We start from the raw sequence: 25,359 nt of genomic DNA, 5'->3' as shown, positions 1-25,359 counted from the left end.
TCAATTGAATTCGTTGTAAGATGCAGAAACAAATTGCCAAAAGAAAAAAGGGGGGCCACAAAGAGGGAGAGAGCTAAAAAGAATGTAAAAAGTTGTCGTCATTGCGAAGGCAAACAACAGACAAAGGCTGGCGCATTGGCAGCAACAACGAAAAAGCGTTTCCAGCACTGCTGCCAGCCGCAACGGAGAGAGAGCGAGCGTTGAATTTGGCTTATAAAGTGGTCCCCGACGAGGAGTCCGTCTCTGAGTCCCACCCGCCGAATGTCGTCCTTTGTTAGACCGTAAGGACGTTGACTGATGCGTTCGCCAGGCGTTGGCACAGCTGCCAAGTAGCCCTCTGCTCTCCGGGTCTGTCCCCTTGTGGACGTGGGATGGACGTGGGCGGATGGGAACTTTAAACAGGTGATCGATTTTTCTCTTTGTCACTTTGGCTAAAAACTTTTCAAATAAAATTTAATAAAATACGATGTGATGTGATCCGAGGCCAGACGAATTTAATCCGCTTGCAGGCGGCTTGCGACACCTCTCTTGCTGTGTTTGTTTCACAAATGAAATATGGCATATTTAAGTTATAAAATAAAATAAAATAGAATAAACGGCTCACACATTACGGCAGTTTATGAGCCTATTTTGCAGCTCCTCCTAGCCGACATTATTTCAATTTATTTTTGCGTTTTTTGTCGCTCTATCGATTTGCATATTCATTCATATTTAAGGCATTCAATACTTTTTTCCTCCTATTGAATACATAAGCATATTTAATATTTATTTAAAGCCAAAGATAGAAATAAAGCACACAGATGTGAATGAATTTTTAGATGGAAAGCGTCGACGGATTAAATAAGTAATAATTATTAAAATTGCATACCACTTGAGAATTATTTCGAAGAACTTACTGAAAAACTATATACGAGTACGAGTATCTACGATATTTACCCTGAAGAGGGCATTTGCAGTCAAGAGCGGAGTAATTACCAATTATGTACCAATTGTCTACTTTAAATTCTGAAAATAAATTCAGTTCAGGAGCTGCTTTTGAGTTAATGTATTTTCCGCTTACCCGAGCAGACACAAAGCCTGAATCGGAATCACAATCAGAATCGTGTGCGAGTGAGTGTCCTCCCATTCAATCATCCCACTCACTGCTCACTAATGGTAATGATGATGATGATGATGATGATGATGATGATGATGATGATGATGGGGCGACGATTATTATTGGCAGGCGTCGCATTGCATGCCGAATGCATTTTGTCAACCTGCCCATCCCCCATAGCCCATGCCCCAACCCGCAGACTGTCATGCCGCCTGCTAACTCATCGCCCATTACCGTCATTATTGTGGCCGTTAAGTACGTTTGCTGCCATTATCGAGGGGTCTTGTCGCTGGTCGTGTCTGCGCAGTTATGCTTTAAATATGCCAACTGCGTCCTCGATGGCTCCTCCTGGCATTTCCCTCGCAGTTCCACGCTCTGATACGAGCATGCTGCTCTGCTCAATGGTTTTTAAAATTGAAAACTATATATCAATTGCCTAGGCGAAGAGCATAGCATAGTTTGTCCGCCGACAGTCTGGACCGGGGCACCAGTCGCCGCCACTTGGCCATTGTCGCCTCCTCCATGTGCCTCCTCTTGCTTTTGTTGTCTGGCTCTGGCTCTGGCTCTGGCCCTGGTCCTCTGGGTTTCTCCAGTTTCAGCTCCGGCGCCTGCTTCCATCTGTTACATCTTCTCTCCTATGGTTGTTGCTGTTGTTGTTGCGCCGCCTTTCTTATGGGCTTTCATTTATTTGCTATTAACCTGTCATTGTTCATTTTTATTATTGTGCGGTTTTTATGCCCCGCCTTTTGCGCTTTGTCTGCCGCTGTTGCTGTTTCTGTTGCAATCCCGTCTCGCGGCATTTTCCGCCACTTGGCAACTCTGCACACGACTCTGCACAAGTATGAGTATGTCTAGTCATGTGTGTGAGTGTTTGAGTGTGTGTGTGAGTGTATGCCTGCGTGTGCAATAAATTGTTATTATCGCTACGTTGCAGCATGTCGTCGTCCTTTTGGAGGACAAGCCGTGTCCACCAGCTCCGGCTTCGCTTCTGTCGCTGTCGCTGCCATAGCTTGTCCTTTTCGCTTCTGGCCGTCGTCGACAGGCAATGCAAAAGATTTATAACTTTTATTATTATTGAAGCTTATTTGCCGTTTAATACTTGCCGCATTTATCTGGGCCCCGACTTCAGCCCAGCTCAGCCATAGTTTACGACTGGAAAATCAATCATACGCCATGCTGACGCCGAGTCAAGCCAAGTCCAAGAGCGTCACCTGCCAGGCGTCTCCCTGTCCCTCTGCCTGTCCCTGTGCCTGTCTTCTTGTATTCATTTTTCACAAACAAGAACAACGACTGACACTCATTGATGTTGGATGTCATTAATGTCTTTGCCCTCCTGTCTATTCGCTGTCCACTTTGTACCCGACTTGGGTGCAGGACTTGAAAGCAGCACAGGAGTGTGAAGAATACACAAAGCACATCAGTCTTACATACGAGTATATGGCGATATTCCAGAGTTCAGAGAAGTCCCACAACGCGGCTGATTGGCGGGGGGTAACCGGCAAGAGCTCTAAGCCGGTCACTTAATTTAGAGGGAGGCCATGTCCAAGTGGACTAGGAGATTAGTATGCCCGTCGGCTGTATGGCACAACGTCCAGCGACTGATGCCTTGTTATTAAGCGGACGCTGCAGTTTCACCCCACCTCCACCACATCCACCTTCACTGGCAAACGCCAGTGGCACGGCACATCCATACACGGTCGGACTTGGAGAGACGGCCAGCAAAACTTTTAACAAACGTCACTTCTCCGATTCGTTCGAGTTCCGTTGTTGGTCTAGCCATCCTTCTGCTTCTGCTTCAGTCTTTCCCTCTTTCTCTCTTTCGCTAATTCTCTGGTGCACTTTTTATTCCTTGGCTCTTTTGTTTTTTGTTAAATGCCAGCAAACAACAAAAGCAGCATAAGGCAGTTTGGACAGCCGGGATGAGCATACAACTACGTAGCTAATACTTTAGCAGCCGGATTAGGTTCAATTGGAGCGGGGTGGAGGTGGAGGTACAGCGGGCTCTGGCCACACAGCAGACCAGGCCGGCAGTCGGGAAACAGGGAAAAAAATCTCAAGCACACACACACACACTTTCAGGGAAAACAGAAAAGAGGCTCAGTGGGGGAGAGAGAGAGAGAGAGAGAGAGAGAGAGCAAGGAATAAAAACTGTTGTACCAAGCATTAAAGTTTAAACGTTGGTAAATTCCTACAGCTTCCGCTTAGTTGGACTTCATGACAGTCACTGTGGGGACAATGAGGCGCTTGACTGGACAATGCCAGGCAGTTGTGGGGCTCTGCGAGTGGGTTCTTGTGTGCGGTGTGGAGCGGTGTGGTTTCGGCTGCTGGGTCTATGGTCTATGGTCGTATCGTCATATGGTCTCCCGCCAGGTGCGTCAATGTGCGTGCTGGGGTGCAGATTAGAAAAATCGATCAAGTTGCACATGCCTGGGCCGAAGGACACGCACCTGGAGTATCAGTTTTCGCTCTTTAAAGCCTGCTGCAGGATTCGTTTGGGTGCCATCATTTTGAGCCTGTCATTTTGTCTGTTATACTGCGGGCACTGTATCCTTTGCAATCGTCAATCATAATCAATATTTTATATACAACATTTTATATGTCTGACAGAGAAACATGCAAATGCACGGTATGTCCTGCTGTTCCTCTTTCTGTCTGCCTGTCTGGCGGTCTTCCTGTGTAAAAAATCGATGTTGTCAGCAGCGGCGGCTTTAAAGACCGCTTTCCCTTGAGGTCAGCTTGGGGTCAGGCTACAGCAGAGTAGAGCAGAGCAGAGCCGTAGCGAGGCGAGGCGAGTCGAGCCTGGCAGCCATTTTGCAATTTTGGTTGCACTGAGCGCCGCCTTTCGCCTTTGTCTTTGTCTCTGGCTGGCGCCTGGGACTACCAGCCACAAGGGCACAATGCAGTCAACGCATTTGACAGTGTCATTCCAGCTGGCAGGGGCGTAGTCCTGGCAGGCATCGGGCTCGGGATCCGGCATTCACATCAAAGAGTGTGTATTCCGGCAGTAGACATGGAACGCCCCTTCTTCTGATGCACCCAACTACGCTTCTGGCTTCTGGCTGCTGGCTGGTCCATCGTTGTCGTTATCTTCGCCATACTCTGGCCCTGACCATCGTCAACAGCATCCTCGCTCGCTCTCGGTTGTGTCGCCGCTGCTCAAATGACTAACAGCAGATGGGGCGGCGACCGCACACAAAAACCCACAAAGCCACATCCGTCTGTGCCCCGCTTTGGTCTCGTTGGGGTCTCCCGGGCGGGGGCTGGAGCTGGGGCTGGGGCCATGGAGCATGGCCTTTTGTTCCGCAGCTGCCGCGTGACCAGGCCAAACAAGCAGCCCGCAGATCGTGCATCTCCTGCAGCCACCGCCACCGCCACGGCCTCCCCTCTGCCTCTGCCTCTGCCTCTTTTGTGGCACCCCCGGACTGTTGCCCGTTCGCTGATTTGTATATTCCGTGGCAGCATAATTTATTGATTGAGTGTTTGGCCAGTCCACAGCCACCTCAGTGTCCCCTGGTTCCGATTCCGACTTTCAATTGTCATTGCGAATATTTCTCTTCATTCTCTGTCTCTCTCTCTCTCTCTCTCCGTTTTTTGTTTCCGTTTTTGTTTTGCTTCTTCTTTGGGTGTGTTTTTTGTGCTGCTGTTGGTTTGATTTTGTCAGCTACGCTTTGTTGCGCTTTTCGCCAACCCTGCTCTGCTCTGCTCCGCTTTGTATCCCAGCACCAGGAGCATATCCAGAGCCCTCTAACCGCCGTCTCCGCACCGTTGAAAATTTAAATTGGTTTGTTTTGTACTGTGGCGGCTTCTGTGTGTATGCTCTCCATGCCCCATGCCCCATGTTTCTGTTTCTAGCTGCTGCTCTGCCATAAAATTGCAAATTGCAATTCGTTGCCACGACTCGTTGGCACGTCCCTGCCACGTCCCTCTGCCACTGGTCTTCGTCATCCTCTCACCCACTCAAGATGTCTGCCAGACATCAGCGATGGCATCTCCATCTCCTGCCTCATGTTGCGCATCGTTGACAAAGTTACGAGAAACTGTGGTAAATTTTATTTGAATTTCCTATGCAACTGCCACCGACCAGCAGTCACGCTCCAGCTCCACAGCTAACTCTATATCCAACTCCTTTTCTTCTTCACTGCCACTAACCCCAGCTGCTCCTGCTGCTGCCCCTGCCCCAATGCAAAACCGTAGCTTGTTGGTTGCTGGCAGCTCGTTGCGGCTAGCAAGCGTTGATGAATGAAATGCAGTTAACACCCGAAAAGCGTTGACGCTTCTGTTGCTGCCACAGCTTCTTCTGATTTGTCTCTTTCACTATCTATCTCTCTCTCTCTCTCTCTGTGTGGCGCCAGCTTGTGCGCAATTCGGCTTTGTGCGCTCCAATTAATCATGACTCGGGGCCAGGATGGGAATGGGTGCCAGGGCTTTCATCCCAATCACTTTCTGCTTCATTAATGATCGCAGCCAGCCGCAAAAGATAAGAGTCGCAAAACAATTTTTAATCATAATGGGATCAGGACCGGGCACAGCCCCTCCCTCGCATTCACCCAGCTCAGAGCCAATCTCAGGCCCATACCCAAACGACTGGGCCCAGGGCCTTGTCAAACTTGTTGAGGCCTCCTTGAGGAGCCCGCATCGGCAGGAGCAGAAGACAACACAAAGACAGGACAACATGTCGAACAGGCGGCGGCGGCGGCGAAGGCGACGTGGAGGTGTTGCCGTTTAATGATAACAATAAAACAGCTCAAACAGCGAGAGGAGGCATCAATGTCACATATGTGTAGAAGTGGGAGAGGGCGAGAGAGAGAGAGTCTGGGGCAGAGTTTGTTGTGGCACCAGCAACTTTCAACTTTTACGGCGCACGAGGCGCAACAAAAATATAAAAGCATGAGGGTGTTTTTTTGAAAAATTGCGACAGCAGCAGTAGCAGCAGCAGCGTTAAATCAAAAAATTATATAGTCATATAGTCAGGAACACTCGCGCACTCCCACACACACACACACACACACACACACACGAATACCCATACTCAGTCACACACACATGACGGCCATAACAGGAGCAACATGTTTGATATTTAGGTGCGGGTACCGGCTCCACCCCTAGTGATAAAAGCGATAGGAAAGAAGAGCTGGAAAAGTGGCTGGGTGCAGGAGAATCACGGGGGAAGGCGGGCGGCCACGGCTGGCAAAAATTAATTTATAATAGGCATCCTTTATGAGATGACAAGGATGCTGAATAAGATAATGGCATCAACGAGAAGCCCAGCACCAGCCCCGGACGAGGCAGACAAATGGCGGTGGCGGAACAGCAAAAGGCGTAGCCCGGGCGGTCCCATGTTTTGGCAAATAACGAAATTACTTAACGCCGAAGAGAGGCAGCCACCGATGAAAGCCGAAAGAAAATAGGATGAAGCTTGTAAGCTGTTGCTAATAAATATTTAAAAATGTTTTTCGTGTTTTCCTTTCTGCCTTATCTACGTTATCTGTATGCTGCAATATGTATTTCGGGGTAAAATGAGAAAATGTGATTTAAAGCGCTCAGATTGTGGGAAGATCCAGAGATACAGAGCTGCAGGGCTCAGTGTGAAGCAGCAATTAATTATGCAATGTGAGACAGGGACTGCAGGCTAGGGGGGCTGAGCTGGTCAAGGCGGGACGGAGGGTTCGTTGAACTCTTTGACGGTTTACCAGGGGAGGGAATTTAAGCGCTTTTGTCTCTCGATTTCGACACCTAATTCAAGATTTATACCTGCCTCGTCTATCTCCAAATGAACTCGGCATATCTGCTTTCAATTTAATGTGTCTCATATACTGGAGATGCACAAGCAGTCCCATGAAACCGAAAATTTCGCAGTGATGGCTGATACAAGGCGCCCTGGCAATAAAACGTATTTTATGAGCAAATTATGTTTATTAGTGCGTCAAAATGTCAACATTATGCACGACAAAATACATATTAAAAAGAATATATATATAAAGAAAGAAGGAAAAATGATGCTCGGCATAAGATGAGCAGAAAAACACACTCCAAAAGATACACACCACTCACACCACAAAGAAGAGGGTCGTAAAAAGTACGTTGCCTGCATTTTGGTAGACAATTTCCAGAGTAAGGTAATTTCCTCACAGCCAACAACAGAGTGTTGGTCAAAGTGCAGGAAGCCAAAGGGCAAAAGCCACAAAAAGTGAATGTGATGCAAGATGCAAGAGGCAAGAGGCATGACAAGAATCTGCAGCTGCAGCTGCAGGCATTGTAATGCTGTGCCCTTGCCTGTTGTCTACATTGTGTGGCAGCAAATATAATTCGATTTGCAAGCTACCCGCACACATACAAAAAGGGACCCCCTTCAAAACCCACAGCAACACAGAGCGCACACGATTCGAATATGAAAATGAAAATCATCGTAAAATTTTCTGAGCAAAAAAAAACCTTGTAGGTTAAACCCGGCAAAGCCAACGAACCGGGCAACAACAAGCAAATTACAAGAGCGGATCGCATCTGGGGGATGGCAAGGGTGGCTATGCCACATTGTTGCATCATAGAACGCGCCGCGATGCATGCTAAAAGTAATGCACAATGACAAACGCTTCCCCAAATACGGCCAAGCCCCCATCTGGCCCCCACACACACACCCCATAGACACAAAGACTGGGCCAGCATATAAAAATAGTTTCAGCCAACGATTGCCGGCTAGGAGGAGCGACTGGTGACCCCCAAGCCCCAAGCTCCAGCTCTAGCTCTAGCTCGAGGTCCCTGCCCGGTTACAGCCCCCACCCACTTGCAGGAGGAGGACTAGGTGTAAGGTGGCGACTGCAGGCCACGCAGTGCCAACGCGCATGACGCGGTGCTCCTCCAACCGCCACCGCCGCCTGGCTGGTTCCCTCACTGGCTGACTGGCTAGCTGGATGGCTGGCTGGCTGGCTGGCTGGCTGGCGGAAGCTGACGAAATGTTGCCGATGAGCATTGCTAACGATGTGGGCAAAAACAACGCCTACACAACGACGACGGCCAGGACGAGGAGGACTACGATGACGATGAGAACGACGCCGCCGCCGACGAGGATGCCAGCAACAAAATTGCAGCTGGCCAAGTTGCTTTCTCCACTTTCTTTCTGGGAGGGAATTGCATTATCTGCTCGGGTGTGTATGCCTGTCTGTCTGTATGTGTGTGAGTGTGTGTGTGTGTGTGTGTTGCGTTTTTATTTGCCGTCTGTCTTTGTTGCTATTTTCCATTTTCCAGCTTCGGCTGCTTTCATTTTCTTCCGCACTGCCCCCAGTTTTTGGTTTTTGCCTCGTTCGTTGCTCGTCGGCGGTTGGGTGCAAAACTTTTAAATTAGAAATTTTTGTTAGTGGCGGGTTCTGTCGAGGAAGAGGAGGGGAAAACACAGTGAAGTGTTGGGACGCCAGCACTCAATAGTTTTTTACACTTTGTTAGTCGGTTAGTTTTTGTTTTGTTTCGTTTTTTCCGCCGTGGTTGTTGTTCTTGCTGCATTGTGGTTTTCATCGGCACTCGCCAGTTGCTATTAATTTTTAATTTTTTGTACTCGCCGCCCCCTCTCCCAAACCCCACCGCGTGCCATGTACCACAGTTTGCGGCAGACATACGCGGACAAAAGTTTATAATGCAATTTGGCGGGGTGTTAGCTAAAGCAAACAGTGGGTGATTCGTAAGCAATTTATATTCTATTAAACGAAGAAGGCCCATTGGAAATTGATGAATTTATAAGCCAAATAAACGAAAGCCATCAGCAATTGCTGAGCGATACGATTGCTGTTTAATGGCAGATTGGATGCCCCTTTGTATGCCAATACCATTGTGGCTTAGACCCAACCCCATCGCACCGTTCCACCACCACCACCACCACCACCACTACCACCAACGAGAAGCATTAACGTTTCGTGCCCTGGAAAGTAGGCAACACTTTTTTGGCGTCTTTATTTCGATTCCTTTGTGCCTCCTCCTGGATGTTATTACCTATTTGCTCGGGCTGCCGCTGTCGTTGGCTGTGCCACGAGTTTAACAAAAGATGATGTGATTGAATTCCCCCCACAACAAAAAAAAGAACTTGAAGCCAGAGATAATTTCGGCAATAGGCGTCACCTAATGGCATTCCCCAAATTGTTTGTTGAACAGAAGGCGTCCTCGAATGAGAGCTTAGGAGGGGGAAATGCCCCAAGAAGCTGGCCGGTCTTGGATTCCTCCCACATTCACAGATACAACACATACACGCACAGATAAACAGGCACACAAAAAACGTTGTCATGCTGCCAAGAGACGCGGGCAAGACGATGACAAAAAAAAAAAGAAAAAACCCAACAACTTAATACCCAGCTGATGCCTATTAAGCACAGCATTTGTGGCACCCCCAAGTTTGTACCGCTCTCCCCTCTGCACCCTTCCCGTTGGGGCCCCACCCATTTAGGCCAATGCGGATCTGGAGCCACCGCTGTGCAGCGCTGCGTGTGTCTTGCCTTGATTTTGTGGCTGTGATATTTTCATTTGCTTGATTTGTTTTGGCATAATTTTGCCTCGAGACGAGTCTCGATTTTCTTCGCTTTTCTTCCATTTTTTTTTTTGTGTGTGTTCCTTGGGAAAGCTTCAGTAAATAATTGTGAATTTTGTGTGTGGGTTTTATATCGGCTGGGCCTGGGCCTGGGCCTGGGCTTGGGTGTGTGTGGTTGGCATTGGCAAACCGCAAATCAGCATTTTTTTGCCAAGTGGGGAAACTGAATAATGGCCTCCCCGGCACACATTAAGCATTCGCCGCAGTTTCTCATCCACCCACAAAATCCCCAATTCCGGTCTACCGCCTGATTTGGGGTGCCAGGGCCAATGCCAATGCCTCGGCTCAAGTGACGATGCACACGTAGCAACAATAATTTCAGCTAATTGCTCTCTGAACAGCAATTTAAATGCGAAATGAATTCTGTGCATTGCGTGTGGCCACACACACACACAAATAGAGAGAGAGAGAGAGAGAGAGAGAGAGAGGAAGATAGATAAAGGGTCGAAGTTGGGAAGGCCAAAAATAGTTCCCATTCATTTCATTTGTAGCTGCTGCCACTGATGCAGAGGGGTGATGCGAGGCTGCTGAATCGAGTAGCTTTGGCAGTTGTAATAAAATTACGCATACGCTGCGTGCGCCGACTTCTGGCTGCATATTAAAAACGAGTTTGCCAGGGCCCACAGTTGGGGTGCCTGCACTCACAAAAACCCACTCAGACAGTCGGGGACGGACACGGACATGGACATGGACACGGACTCTGGTACTGGTACTGGTACTGGCTCTGGCTATGACCCACACCCGTGTCCGGCCATAGACCGTCTCGTCATACATGACGACTGTGACTTTCATTGCAATTCATATCTAAGCGCAGACGTCGCCTGGCTCGCAAAAATAGCAGAAATTAAATTTGTCTCTCGACTGACAAATGTCCCCCCAGAGAGGCTAAAACCAGAAAAGTACTCGACGATACGTAAAAGTCAAGTCAAATTGCAGGCGGGGCAGCCACCGGCCCGGCCCGGCTCGGCTCTTTCATAAGTCAGCTTGTAATGTTGTTAAGCATCCAAAGATACTGTCGCTGTAGTGGCCACAGAATGGGAACGATAGGGAGGACTGTACGAGTGCGAGTACGAGTGCGAGTACGAGTACGAGTACAAGAAGGAGGCAGAAGGCTGGCAGCACACACACTCGCTGAGCTCCTCTGGTTATATCTGCAGCTTTGTATCTTTAGTGCTGGCGGCGGTTGGCGAATTGTTGGGGGCCAAACGGAAAGTCGGAGCAGTAGGGAAACTTGAAGTTGGTCCTGGTGCGGGTTCAACCACTGCTACTGCTTCTGGTTCTGGTTCTGGACCTGGTCCTGGTCCTGGTTTGGGGCTCAAGAGCAGCTGATGTTGATGATGATACACACTCAAGTGCGCTTTGGGTACAGCAGTTGAGTAAATACACAAACACACTACACAGACCTACACACACGCACGCACAGCTACACAGATATACACCCAAACACACACACACAATCTCAAAGAGAAAGCTATATGCGCAATATGGCGTACTGGGACCCCAGACCGCTGTTGACGTTGACGTTGACTTTGGCGCTCTGTAGCCGCTTTTACTTATTTATGCCAATTTTTGGCTTGAACGTCTCCCTCTCTTTGTGTCTGTGTTGGAGTCTGTGTGAGTGCCTACCACCGGATTGAAGCTCCCGTTTGTTGGCTTCTATTTAAGCATTTAAAGCAAGATGCTACGTGAGCCGCATGCCAAGATATACGTACCTCTCGTACACTCGGAAAAGTTCCAGGGAAACTGGCAACGCCAAGAAGTCGTCTCAAGCGGATGAATTTTATAAATGTATTAGGAGCTTGTCATGTTGTATTAGACCCTAATATTTCATACAAATTCAGCTCAGATTGAATGCGGTAAAGAATATTTAGTATCTCTGCGGTGCTCGCTCGCAATACTCGCAAAACGTTTCCGCTGACTGTAACTGACTTATGGATCTGGGGAGGAGCAGTTGTTCAAATGTTTTTAAGAACGCGACAAAACCCAGGAGACATCGATGAAGTCCGTATCTATCGGCCCCTCTTCCCATTCCAAGCCAACGAACCAGGCAGCCAGCACGAATTTAACCAACTGAAATCACTTGGGAATATCGCTTTGGCGTTGGCTTTGGCTCTGGCTGTGGGTCTGCTCTGCATTCGCATTGGTTTTATTTCATTAGTTCTGCGCCAATTTAAATATTTAACGAACATTTCGAATTGATATCATTTGCCGGCAGCTTTAAATTGACAAAAGAGAGTTAACCAGAGAGAGGGAGAGAGAGAAAGTGATGGGAGAAATGAAATGAACGGGCCTGTGGCATAGATTAAATTTCCGCTCTTATGAATGCGCGTGGCTAATAGAAACGATGGCGGTTCTGTGTAGAAGGGGGCAGGGGGCAGGAGGGGTGTGCTGTGACAGCAGCAACAACTCCTACAACAGTTGCATATATTTTGAGCTAGGTTTTGTATACCCCGCTCCCCGCTGACTCCAGCATCGGTCCTGCCCGGTCCCAGGCTGGCGTTCGTCAGTTTCAAATGTCCGAAAAAAGAAATCCAATTTGCCGGGCCCCGCGCTGGCAAATGCCCCATGGACATGCGTTAATAAAAAATAAAAAAAGAGAAAGTACAAAAAACCATGGGGGAACTGCACGGATGAACAAAAAACTGGCGACGGCTGCCTGGTTTCGGTCTCCGGCCGTGCCGTAGAGTGCCGTGGAGTGCCGTGACGGGGACGAGGCCATAGCCAGGAACGTGTAGAAAATAAAAATTTCTATTTAAATGGCAAAAATCAACAAATGCAACGCAAAACAATCTAAAACACAAATCGAAATTAAATGACCGCACTTGCACACAAAAGCGGGCTACACACGCACACACAGTCGTCCACATAGGGATAGACACACACAGATCCAGATGCAGACACACCCTCACGGCGAGAGGCAGCTGGGAACATGGCAAAAACAAGCCACTCGTTCCAAAAACAAACAAAAAAAAAAACAAAACAAAAAAAAACAGAAAAAAACGTGTAGAGAAAAAAATGCCCAGCAAGTGACTGAAATAAAGTGCAGCAGCTGCGCAGCTGGCCAAAAAAAGGTACGGCTAGAATGGTTTAGGTAGAGGATTGGAGTGGTAGGGAGGATGGGGACGGTCAGAGGAGCGGCCGGCTTCCATGTGAGTGAGCGGCGAGGGGCAGAGAAGGGTGCTACTAGACGCGGGATGTGCAATTTCAACATTTCATTCAGCGACGACGAGTTTTGAATTTGATTTGTTCGCGTTCTTTTTTTGTTGTTCGTTTTCCCTCAATTGGGTTATTGTTGCTGTTGCTGCTCACTCGAAACTGGGGGCAGGGGAACCCCCTAGGGACCTTGGCTTTGATCCATGAAATGTTTTAGAGCTGTAAGTCTTTAATTGAAATTTAAATTGAGGGGTCTTTACCGTGAAAAAGCTCTTCGTGCTAGGATCCAAGATTGTATTACAAGAAAGTGCCAGTATTATTCGACAGATTTATACTTGAAAAGAGTTCAATAAGAAAATTATATCCTGTAGAAGCTGATGCTCAAAACTGGATCACATTTAGCCTTGACAGATTTCGAAAGGAAATTAGCATAGTTCCAAAGGTTGGATCTCTTCAACAAGGGCCTCCAGAACGTATTCCCATCCTTGACAATGACCTCAACATTGTTGGCTCAACACTTTATCTCTCTCTGTCTGCTGTCAACCAAATTAATTAACTGTAAACGTGCCAAACCAAATGAAGTCACTGGCTAGCTGTGAGAGAGGGAGAAACCAGTTCGCAGAAAAAAATAAATAAAACCCAGAGAAACCCAACCCAAGTGGCAAAACGCTTTACAATTAACAGTCCAACGCCCAGCTCCATGAACTCGAGCCGAACCTGAATCCGATCCCGATCCCTAGCCAAGCCCCCGCCCTCGAACTGTCTCCCCGGTTAGACGCATATGTACAGGTCATGTCCGGGAAAAAAGGGAAAACTATAGCAGTGTTTCGGGCGCCTATAGGGACACTGGCAGTGGGACAGAAATGGAGCCCGTCCCGGACCAGGCACCTCCATAAGTGTGGATGTATCAACACCTACACACAGGCTAACAGACACACACTCTCGCCGAAAGCACAGACAGAGACAATAAGTGTAATGGATTTGCCGGGTCAGAAAGAGAGAGCAAGTTGCAACGGAAAATAAAAACGGTAACCGCAATTTGAACCAGGTTTTTACTTGCTTTACATTTCGTGGCGCCCCGACAAATATGCAGAATGGAATAGATGGTCGGTTGAACGGTTGGGCGGGTGGTGATGTGGGGTGCTGGGGGGTGGGTTTACGAGCATACCTGCGTCGCGTTTACTTTCAACATGTGCCACAGAAGCAGATACATTTTCGAAGGGGGTGCTCGGCGGGTTTGTTTGTCTGCAAACGCTTACAACAGCGTTAAATGGGGTTCATTCTGGGGGTTGACTGTTTCGAGAGGCTATATATATGTATGTGGCTGCTCCACCGAGTGGGTGCGTGTGTGCCTGGGCCCGATATAACTAACCAAAAACCAATGCAAACACATGAGGACGGTCCGAGTCAGGGCTGTAGAGCAATATAGATTCTTTGTATCCCCTTTTCCGACTTTCGACTCTGTTTTGTTTGGACGGGCGGGCGCTTTCGCTTGTTCTGGCCGTAGAAATGTTGACCGAGGCAACATACGCAATTTCCATTTCATTTTCCATGTGTGTGTGTGTTGTGTGTGTACTTTCTAATGTATAAGGCCACATGTTCGTTTGTTCGTCTCGAGAGAGAGAGCGAGAGAGAGGAACCGAACGAACCCTAATGCATTCCTTGGGCAACTCTGGCCTGCCTTTTTTCGATTCTTGATACGCAAATTCCTTGTCTCCGTCGCCGGTTCTGGTGCCGGCACCGCTTTTGTCGTTACGGTTCCCTGTCCTGTCCTATTCTGTTCTATTCTATTCTGTTGTGCTGCTGCATTGTCTTTTCACACAATTGTCAACACAGTAAATGCAAATGGCAACCCAGCATTGAGAGCTGCAAAATTGGAAAACAAGCGCCTACTGGCATTTAAATGCGAAATTTGCACGCGATCAGCAAGCGGAATGGGCCTACGCCTACGATGCCAGGACAACGTGTGAGGGCCTGATTGTATTATAAGCAGGGAACCAAGCCCCAAGCCCCAAGACCCCATCAATCCTCCCTCCTCTGAGGGTCCTTCTGTGCCACATTTAAATCAAATTATTGACATTTGTTTAAAGGCAACGCAGGCGACTTGCATACAAATGACTTAAATTTTGGCCAGGACTTAAAGTTTCGAAGAAGCAAAATCAGCACTAAATGCGACGCAAGCCCTTTGCCCGGCTGCCTGGCTGCCTGGATGATAAGAGCCGGACGGACGAGGGAGAGAGCCCGGGGCGGGGACTGATTGGGGAAGTTGCCCCGGGGGCAGCAACCCTTTGCCACATTTGCGTTTGCTGTTGCTGTTGCCTCTGTTGCCTCTTTGCCTTTGTCATGTTTTGTTTTTAATAGTTACTGAATCTCATTAGAATTTAGATGAGTCTTAATGAGTCATTGTTTTACACGTTAGACGTTGGGTCGCGACGGAGGACGAAGGACGAAGGACGAAGACGACGACGACTCTGACGCCGGTGGCAACAGAAGCAACAACAGGGGGACACACAGGGACTTGCGAAATAGTGCACAACTCGGAGTCGTACAATAACCCAAAAGTTTTCGAGTCAGAGGCACAAAAAGGTGGAAACGTGGTTGCCAGGCATGCCTCTTTTCCTGCCCCACCCACAAACTCACACACACACACACACACACACACACACACACACAAATACCTACAACTGAGACGGAGAAAATCGCAACGCGCGGCACAACACAATGAAATTTTCATTTGATCTGCGCTACGCGACGACTTGATGAGGCTGCGTCCTGTCTCCGGCAGCCAGCACCCCACCCGCTTCCACAACCGTCGGGGCCACAGACCAACATAGCATCAGCCATTGCCACAAACGAAATAGGAAGAGGTGGTTGCCACCACCAGCAGCAGCATCGTTGTGGCAGCTACACAATACAGACGACGAAACGAGTGACTGCCTCATTTAAGTGGCAACTTAAATGCCACGCACACTTGCGGAAATGATGCTGACTCTACTCCTGGTTCCTCCTCAGATAACCAAGACACTCTCCGGTACGACTCGACCTGGCAGCCAGTGCCAATGCTATTCTCAAAGGAAAAAATGTGGTAAAAGGATTGCGGCTTTGCAGCTTGCGGTAATCAACATTAAAAATCAGCATTATCATCAGCCCAGGCGGCGTCTAATGGTGACAATGACAGCGACAGGAGACAAGAGGCAGGAGACCAGCATAAGGATGGGGCAAAGTTGAAAGTTGAAAGTTGAAATTCCTTAAAGTGACTGCAGTTTCATTAGCGACTCAAGTTGATTGGCTTTGCAGAATGTTCCACAAACAGAACAGCACCAGCACCAGATGGCTGCTCTTCTCCTGCCCTGCTGCTGCATTCGAAGTGCTCCAGCATTTAGTTGGGGAGCGTAATTAAGATGAAATTAAAGCGAAAAGTTTGCTTTAAGTTCGCCTTGCCTCGACTCTTACACTGGCCAAACGCTAATTAGATTTTTTAGTTTTCATTTGGCAGCAGAAGCAGCAGCAGTCCACGTCCATCTAGACCCTCATGCTGGATGCAAATGAATGAAATTAAAAGCACATTATACTGTATAATGCGAGATGATTTGAGCTAAGCAAATTTAATTTAAAGATTTGCTGAGCCAAGCCAAGATGCTGCCCCACAGCTTCAGCTTTAGCTCCAGCTAAAGCTCCCCGTCCTTAAGAGTCCCAGTCCCAGTGCCAGACCAAGTCCAATGGCGTGTCATATATCAAAGCATATCCCCCAGATAACCGCAGTGCCAAATTGTGGGCATAAGTGACTCTCAAAAGCACATAAATGTGGCAGGGACCTTCTCATGGACTGACGGACGGATGGATGGATGGATGGAACCCACTGATTGGTATGGGATGGGTATGTGTGGTATGGGGGTATGCGGCATTGATCAAAGTCATAAGTCAGCGGCATACAAATCTCCATGTAAATATCCTTTTACAGTTGAGTTGTCCCTTTTAGGGACAGTCCAGGCATTGGCTCAGTGGTCTCTGCAGGACGGCCATCACAGCACGTCTAAGCAACTGGATTATTAACATTTCAATATAATTTGTGTTTGTGTGTGTGTGCGGCATTCATATTCGTAGGAGGGTCCGGTTGGTGTGGATGTCGGATGAGAACCCAACTTTTTCCTGCTGACGACTGGGAAAATTAACGCGCCTCAGGACTTTGATCCTTTTTTTTTATATGTGTAGTATATGTATGTATATTTGCCAATCCCAGCCCCCCCGCTCCCTGCTACGTGTTAGTCTTCTGTATTTGCTTACATATTCATCAATTTTTGGGTTAAGTTGTGGGCGGGTCTTTGCTGCGGGTCCCGGTCACGGGACTGTCTCTGCGGCCCGCACGTTTTGCGGTTGCTGGCGTCAAATTGTTTTGCTTGTTTTGGGGCTCTCACATGACAGCGGGCAGTCCCAGCAGTCGGTCAGCTGGTGGTTTGCCAGCCGCCAACTAAACGCTTTTAGCTCTAATGCAGTCCAGTTTCCAGCTTTGCCCCAAAACAGTTCATAATTGCCATTAGCCCATACGCCATGCGGTCTTCTATATGGCTGGCAGTCAGGCAGGTAGTCGACCCCCAGCGAAAATCGGACAAAGGGAATCGATAAATGCGATTGCAGTGCGTATTATCAATAATATATGAAAAACGATAGCTATATATATATATAAATAATGAAGTAGTGATTCTTTTGTTGGAAAGTTTGCTGCGAAAGTGTCCTCGAGCGGCCTGTGCGTGTAATTAAACGTTGCAGCTTATGTAAGACAAACAGGAAATAAGGTTTAGCACAAACGCATAAATAACAACAGGGGGAAATCAGTAAACTCTCTCGTACGTACAGTGGGGAACATAAATAAACGCATACACAAACAATGAAAGCGGATAACATAAAATTTACAACAACTAAGACCAACAAGAACAGAGGCAGAGGCAGGGGCAGAGGAAGGCCGAAGGAAGGCATAAAAGTGGATAGCCATAGTACACACACACACACACACATAGTAGGAAACGCATACAGTCGCACACTGAGTAGCTTCCGTCTTTAATCAAATGGTACAAGGGGGCGTGTTGCTGCCTGGCTGGCTGGCTTGCCGGCTGGCTGGCAACACTGCTGACACACTTAGTCCAACCGACTTGAGCCGACTCCACTCTCGACTATCCTTGCGACGAGGTTGTTAACGCTTTCCAGGCAGCACAGAAAAGCAAAGGTACGGGACAGGACAGGGCACGGACAGGTGCGTCCTCGGCAAATATACAAAACACTTGTAACTTGCCGTACGCCTAGAAAGGATTTATGATTAATTTATGTGCTCATGTGTGTGTATGCGCTGTATGCATGGACGAGTATGTATGTAAAGGTAAGACAACGACAACGACAACGAAAACGAGCCGAATGAAATGATGGTAAAAACTTAATTAACTCATTACACATACGCACCGTTTTAATCAGCAAACGAGTCGACAGGGAAAAACGGAAACGGAGACAAGGAAAAGAAATGAAATGAAAGGCAGCAGCCTCGACGTACACCTGGGTCTGCTGCTCTACGGGTCTGCGGCAACCGCTTGACATGCTGACACCGAAGGCAATGTGCGAGGCCTGGGCGCTGCCAATCGAGGGCTTTCGCGGTGCAAATTTAAAGCAGCCTTTGACTGCAAATAGTGGCCGACTCGTTTGTCTGTCTCTCACAGACGCAGACAGACATATATAATCAAGACGAGGGGTAGCGGAAGGACCTCATACGTGCATTGCGTATAGTCGTCCTACGTACTTCCACGAGCCTGCCAGTAGTCCCCCAGTCATTCGCATGTTGCGTGCATGCCTCAATCGGCGGCCCTTGCCTTTGAGTTGACGTTGTGCAAAAGGGCGAAAGCAATAACCTGAGCACAGTTACAGCAACGAGCGTCAGCCAGGCAGCCAGTCAGCCGGAGGGAGCCAACCTGCGCGACTGACGATTGATTTACAGTAATGGTAACTACTCGAAACGAGCGGAGCAGGGCAGAGGCGAGCCCATGCACCAGCAGACTCGACAGCCGAGGAAACCCACTAAGCCGCTCGCGGACCCCTTTCGACCTTTCGACTGCCTTCACAATGGGCTCATTAACGGTGGCGTATACGCAATTTCCAATTAAATAAAAAGTGTGCGAGCGCACACATACATCTGTAAATACATATGTATATTTGTATGAGGTAACATACGTGAACACGCACAGATTTACTCGTTATGGCTGGTGTGTGCGTAAAAGTATGTGTGTTTAAAAGACCAACATCGCAGTCAGAGAACGATGCCTGATGACGGTGGTGTGGCTGCCAACCAGCGCCCAGCCCCCAGCCCACAGGTCCGTCTCCATCAGTTCCGCCCTGGCTGCGGGGAAATTCCTTTTAATATTTATTTAACACAAAAGCTTTCCGCATTTCGCTTTTGCCCAGCGCTGCGGCGACGCCATCGCCAACGACAGCAACGGCAACGGCAACGGCAACGGCGACGCTGCCGTTAATTTTTCGCTTTGCTTTTCATTTTCGCAAAATTACCGGAAATGTTAATTTCTGCACGTGCAGCAGGCCAGGCCGAAGGACATGCAGCAGTGGGGCAGGCAAGTCGGTCGCCGGGTCGAAGTCGAACCGCCAGCGTCGTAGTCGTCAGAGCAAGTCCCTCGCCCTAGCCCCAGTCCCACCCTTAGCCCCAGCCCCTACTGAATAGTGCTAATTATTTAGGGTAAGAATTCTCTCAGTGTGTGTGTGTGCGAGTGAGAGTGAGTAAGTGAGTGTGGTGGTTGGGGTGACCCCCAAAAAATGTTCCACTGCATTGGCCCTTAACCCATTACCACCCCATGTGCGTCGCTGTGGGCTGGCTATGCCTCTGCTTTGTGTCTTAGCTTTGGAGCCTCAGCGCTGAGCAAAACTGACACAAGAGCGCACGAAGGACAATGGCAACCGACAACGACAGCGACGAGGACGACGACGACGACAGTCGCGACTTTTTCTGTGCCAAAGAGACAAAGCACACAAAAATAATAATAAATGATTGCAATTTGTGTATGTGTGTGTGTGTGTCCGTGTGTATATATGTATGTATGTGTCTGTTTGCTTTGCATGTGAGAGGCAACCCTCACCCGCTGCACTTGTGTTTGTGCAGCCTGCATGACAGCGAGAGGCTTTGAGTTTGTGCACTCGCCGCATGTGGCATATACTCGTGTATATACATATACACGTACAGAATAGATATACAATATACACACGATGTTTGGCTCGACGAAGCCAGAGATTCGAGCGTGCAAAAGTTTACTTAGATGAATGGGTTAATTAGTATTAATGGCAGGTTCTTCAGAAGGAAAGTGAACCAACACAAAGGACAGGCCGCATTCGGAAGATGTGACATGATATGATATGATGACATGAATGAGTTGGGCAAAGCTCTCTCATTTTCCATTCGCTTCTTGCGAAAACTAAAACCATCCACGGGGCCAGCCAGGCTCTTGTCAAGTTTTTTGAGCCCGTCATCAGCCAAGTCTCATCAATCCTGCGAGGCTTCTTTGTGATTTCAATTAACTTATCTCTGCTTATGCAGCATAAAATTATATATGTGAAAAACTTTTCTTTCCCCTTCCTTTTTTTTTGTTTTGTGAAAATATGCATTAAAGCAGAAGAAGCGTAAGAGAGCGGAGGGGGCAATAAATTGCGATATAAAAGCGCATGACTTGAGATTCCTTTTTGATTTGAGTTTTTATCAGGCGCATATTTTTTGAGACTCACGATGTGCCGCCAGGGGCAACGGCAACGGCAACGGCAACGTCAACCCTTTCCACACAGCACACAGAAAACATCACTTTGATACTTTCTCTGATTTCCCATTCTTTCTCTTTATTTTTTTGCAGAACAATTCCACATCTTTGTCGGTGACTTGAGCTCAGAAATTGAAACTCAGCAATTGCGCGAGGCATTCACACCATTCGGCGAAATCTCGTAAGTATTAAAATGCAAATTTTCCATTTGCCAGTTAACTTGGAATTGCCTTTATACACAGTCGTACTACTCCCCTTTTTCCTTTCCTTTTCCAGTTCCACTTTCATTTTGTCATTCTTTTTTTCCTTTTTTTTTGACAATTTTCCTGTCACACATTCCCTGATTATTGGCAGGCGCGTGAGAAGGAGGCTGTTCCGTAAGCCGCTTGCCGGAGAGCATAAAAAATTCATAACCGAGCGGGGGAAAAATGAATTTATGCAAATTTCACTTTTGGCGAACTCTTTTCGCTGCCACTGTGCGCTCGAAAGTACACAGAAATTGTCGCCTCGAACCGAAGCGGCCCCGTCTCGGTTTTGCGGGTTGCCACCACAAAAAAGATAGACCGTCCGGACCCAGTCCCGTCGCAGGCCCAGGTCCAGGCCCAGGCTGGTCATTCAAATATTTAAGTTGCTATTTTCGGCATGAAAAGACTGGGTCCACCATCAGAAACAGAACCACCATAGCCGTACCATAGCCCGTAGCAGAGGCAGGCAACCGGCAATGGCAGCAGCATCGAAAACTTGGCTTAATTAACTTCTGTTTAATCGCAAAGTTTCGAGTCAAAATGTTAGTCTGCCTCTTGGGACTGCTTCCAGCCCGGAGGCGGCTTATCAAAAATTACGCTAAAGTATTTGATTTTGGGATTTCTCGCTTGTTTGGATTCGCTTCGAGATTCAGTCAGCCAGTCAATCAGGCAATCTGCTCATCCAAACTGTTGTAACCCTTCTCTCTAGAGGGAGCGGAGGCTGAATTTAAATTTTAATAATTTGAAAATCATTCTAATGATTATGACCCTGATTCGGTTAAAGGATTTTTGGTCTTGTGCTCATTCAGATCTCCTAATGAGCAGAGGGCCTGTCCCTGTCCCGGTCCCGGTCCCTGTCCCATCCTTGTCTCTGCCAATATGAAGACATTCCATTCCCAATTGACAGCCGTATCGATGGCTACGCATTTCAGCATTATTGAGCAATCGATTGGCACCTTTCTGATACATATCGCTGACATCATTATCACCGATACTAGTACATGTCGCACATCGAAACAGGCCCATGCCTGGGGAAACGACTCGAAGAGCCACGTTGCGTCCTGATTATCTCAGAGACAGAGACAGACTCGTAAGGGGAGACTGGGACAGGCGGAGGCAGAGAGACTCCGCCAGTTGTTGCTGTCTTAAAGAACTTTATTTTTCTTTGGTTTTTCTTTTGCGTGAGTCGATCTGGTTGCCGACATGTCAAAACGCTTAACGCACAAAAGTCGAAGGAGGCCCGGATTCGGTCGTGCGGCTCCCAGGGATCAGGACCCGTCGTCCGACTTTCTTGTCAAAAACTTTTATGCGTGCGCTGCGCGTTGTTTGCCCTTTTTCCCCATTGAGGCCTGTTGTTGTTGCCTGGTTTTGGCATTATGTTTGGGGCCAGGGCGCATTTTTGTTTCGTTTTGTTAAATGCGCGGCGCGTGTGAATATTTAATAAGTCGCCCGGCTTTTGGCCTCCCTTCACCCCCACCCCCCCAGCACACCACCAAATCCCACACCACCCCAAAGGCCAGGCCAGGCCCAGGATCCCTCGGCATTTTACTTATAATAATCATAAAAAGAAAGAAAAAAAAAGTAGCCGGCCAGCGTCGTCGCCATCGCTGCCGCCGCCGCTGTGGTTTATGTTTCATAAATGAAAAGTAAACTGCAGAACTGGGGGTAATTGCCAAAGTTTCCTGGCAGCTCCTGGCTTAGTTCTGGCTCTGGGCCGCGACCCTAGTGTCGGGGCACCCATTGCCGAAATGAGATGTCGTAGAATTGCTGTGGGAAATCAATTTGGGAGTCGGAAGTCAGGCAATTGCGCGGAGTGGCCGGCCGTAAGTGACCAAAATGAGCGGAATCTTTTATAGTTATGATTGTAGTTCGATTTGGGTTGGACGAAAAGGTTTACGACCGAAATTATTCAAATGAAAGCAAAAAACTTCAATATCATGAATCACACAGCCCAAAATGCCTTGCTCTTCATCCTTAAAGCTCCGATGACTTGTTCAGGACGCGTGCCTTCTTGGCATCTGAAATCCTCATCAGCCGCTTTCGTTCGCTTTCTCATTCCCCATGTCGTGCGGCCAAGCAAACTGTAAGATAAATAAAAAGTTTTCAGCATGAGGTCAGATTTCTAATTTCCGAATTACAAGAGACCACGAGGCCACGCCCACTTCGCAAACACAGACAACAGGGGGCGGGGGATAGAGCAGAGAAACCAGAGATCCGACCAGACCAGACCAGAGTGCACACAAAATATATTTGTATTTTGTACTCGAACGGAAATATTTGAACACGTCGGCCAGACCCACGCCCACCCACGCAGAGCCTGGGGAGATGTCTTTATTAGGAATTTGCATAAATTTTAAAGTTTTGTCAAGTTTTTTCTTTGTTTCCGCAGAGGGTGGAAAAATATTAAAGAATGTCTTTAATGTCTTTGCAGCGACTGTCGTGTGGTGCGCGATCCACAAACCTTGAAGTCGAAGGGCTACGGCTTCGTGTCCTTCATCAAGAAATCGGTAAGTACTATCAGCAGCATTAGCATATTTAAGTGCATATTCATGCAGTTACTTTCCTCATTCCCTTTGTGGCATTTCTTTGCACCGAAATCTTGCTCTGATTCTGATTCGGATTCTGACTGTGTCTCTCTGTCTTCATTATCGCCCCACAGGAAGCTGAAAGCGCCATTACGGCCATGAATGGCCAGTGGCTTGGCTCCCGTTCAATTCGCACGAATTGGGCCACACGGAAACCGCCGGCGAGTAAAGGTAAGGAAATCATGAGTGTCACCTGCCCCCAGTGTGTCTCCCTTCCCTCTCCCTCAGGCCGAGGAAGCTTCCGGTGTGCGTACAGCCCGGACTCACGGCCAGGGCCAGACATATCAAGCGGCATTGTTGCTGTTGCTGTTGCTTTTGCTGGGAGTCGACGCGTCGTTCTTATTACAGGAAATTATGGCAATGAATGCCAAAGGTAGCCCGACAGGGGAAAGCCAGGACAGGGCAGAGTTCGGGTGAATTTCGGCGAGGTTTCGGGGCGTCATTGAAGGACCCCGAAGCCGGGAACCGGGAACCGACAACCGTTTGCTATTTATAAACGCCGCACACAATTTTCTGCCAGATTATGTTTTCTTAATATTTGTCCTTTCGCTCCCTGTAAAAATGAAAAACCGCACGCGCTTAATTTCCGTAATGGGCTGTACCCAATTTGGTTTAAACTTTTTCAATTAGTCGCTGCGAGTCAGGGACACGGGACGAGACCCAAAAATACATAGAAAGAGGCGACTAGAGCGGCATTCAATTAGGGATCCCAGCGAATCAATTTTCATTTATTTTTTCGTCCCGGCGGCACACGCCCCCCAATTTATGACGGGGCTCGTTGTCAACCGCATATATATCCACCCAACTGTAACCGTAACTATATCTCTCCCGGCGTAATCATTATTAACAGCGTACAAACATGCTCGAGGAACGGAGGAATGGAGGAACGGAACCCATGAAGCCGCCACCGTTCGTTCGTCTGTTCTGTTCTGTTCTGTCCTGTCGTTAGTCTTTCATAAATCAAAACTTAACGCATATTTGCATGTTTTAACATAATTTTTATTTGTTAGACACACACACACACACCCTTAAGAGAGAGAGGGTAAATCAGATAAATAAATTTTGCCAACACGAAACTATTATCATAAAAGGCACATACACATAGGGGAAAATTTCATGGTTATACAACAAACATTCGGCATTCTTTAAGCAACACCCACACACACACACACAGATACAAATATTCACACAAAGATACACAAGGATACACCCTCAAAGACACACACATAGAAACTATAGTTGGAGCCAAGGTGGAATTTATCGTGCAAAGGCCTGAAATTGTTGAAGGGTTCGCATTTCGGGGCTAGAACCGAACCCCTGCCAGGACAGGAGGCCGTAGTGTACTCGCATAATATTTTCCCCTTTGCATTTATATTGTTGTCATAAAAAACGCCTATGAAAGCTTAAGCGTATTTTTATTGGTCTCATTGTTTATTGGACTATGTCACGGTTTTGTCTGCTCGGTTCCGTTCCATTCTTCGTCGAGGATTGGCTAGAGAGTGGAGCAGGATCGGATTCCGGGTGGGCGGTAGTTCTGGATCCTGTAATACAAGTTATTATTAGCAATTTGACAGCGAAATAATTTTGATTTTTTGATCGCCTCAAGTGCTGCTGAGTCAGCAGCGGCCCAAAATCGAAGATGTGGTTATGTCCCATTCGGTGAAGGGTTTTTATGTGCCCGCTCGCATATGTACGGTACATACGATACATATGTATCCCTATATGGGATAGGGATTTTGGTTTTATGGCCTGCCTAGTTGTTGTTGCTGCTGCTGCTGATGTGAAGGGGGGGATTGTTGGATGCTGGCGAACTTTACGATTTGTAGCACTCAACTCATTTCGCATTTGGCATTCCGGCATTCGCATTACCTCATGTTTTACGCAGCCACTTTGCTCGATTCTTTGGCAATTCCAGCCCCGA

The 25,359-nt window shown here is 47.9% G+C and overlaps 1 protein-coding gene across 3 annotated transcripts in view; it reads left to right on the top strand.

Annotated features, from left to right (window-relative positions):
• The window catches only part of LOC108157243 (nucleolysin TIA-1), a 59,682-nt gene that overhangs the window by 22,499 nt on the left and 11,824 nt on the right, over window positions 1-25,359 (top strand). For all 3 annotated transcript variants that reach the window (XM_033389284.1, XM_017289213.2, XM_017289214.2), the window contains exons 3-5: window positions 20,702-20,789; window positions 23,285-23,360; window positions 23,513-23,609. In XM_033389284.1, coding sequence (XP_033245175.1) covers window positions 20,702-20,789; window positions 23,285-23,360; window positions 23,513-23,609 — 261 coding nt within the window. The remainder of the gene's footprint in view (window positions 1-20,701; window positions 20,790-23,284; window positions 23,361-23,512; window positions 23,610-25,359) is intronic.

Source organism: Drosophila miranda, chromosome 2 (assembly GCF_003369915.1).
Source record: "Drosophila miranda strain MSH22 chromosome 2, D.miranda_PacBio2.1, whole genome shotgun sequence".
NCBI lineage: Eukaryota > Metazoa > Arthropoda > Insecta > Diptera > Drosophilidae > Drosophila > Drosophila miranda.
This window is presented reverse-complemented; position numbering and strand designations above follow the sequence as displayed.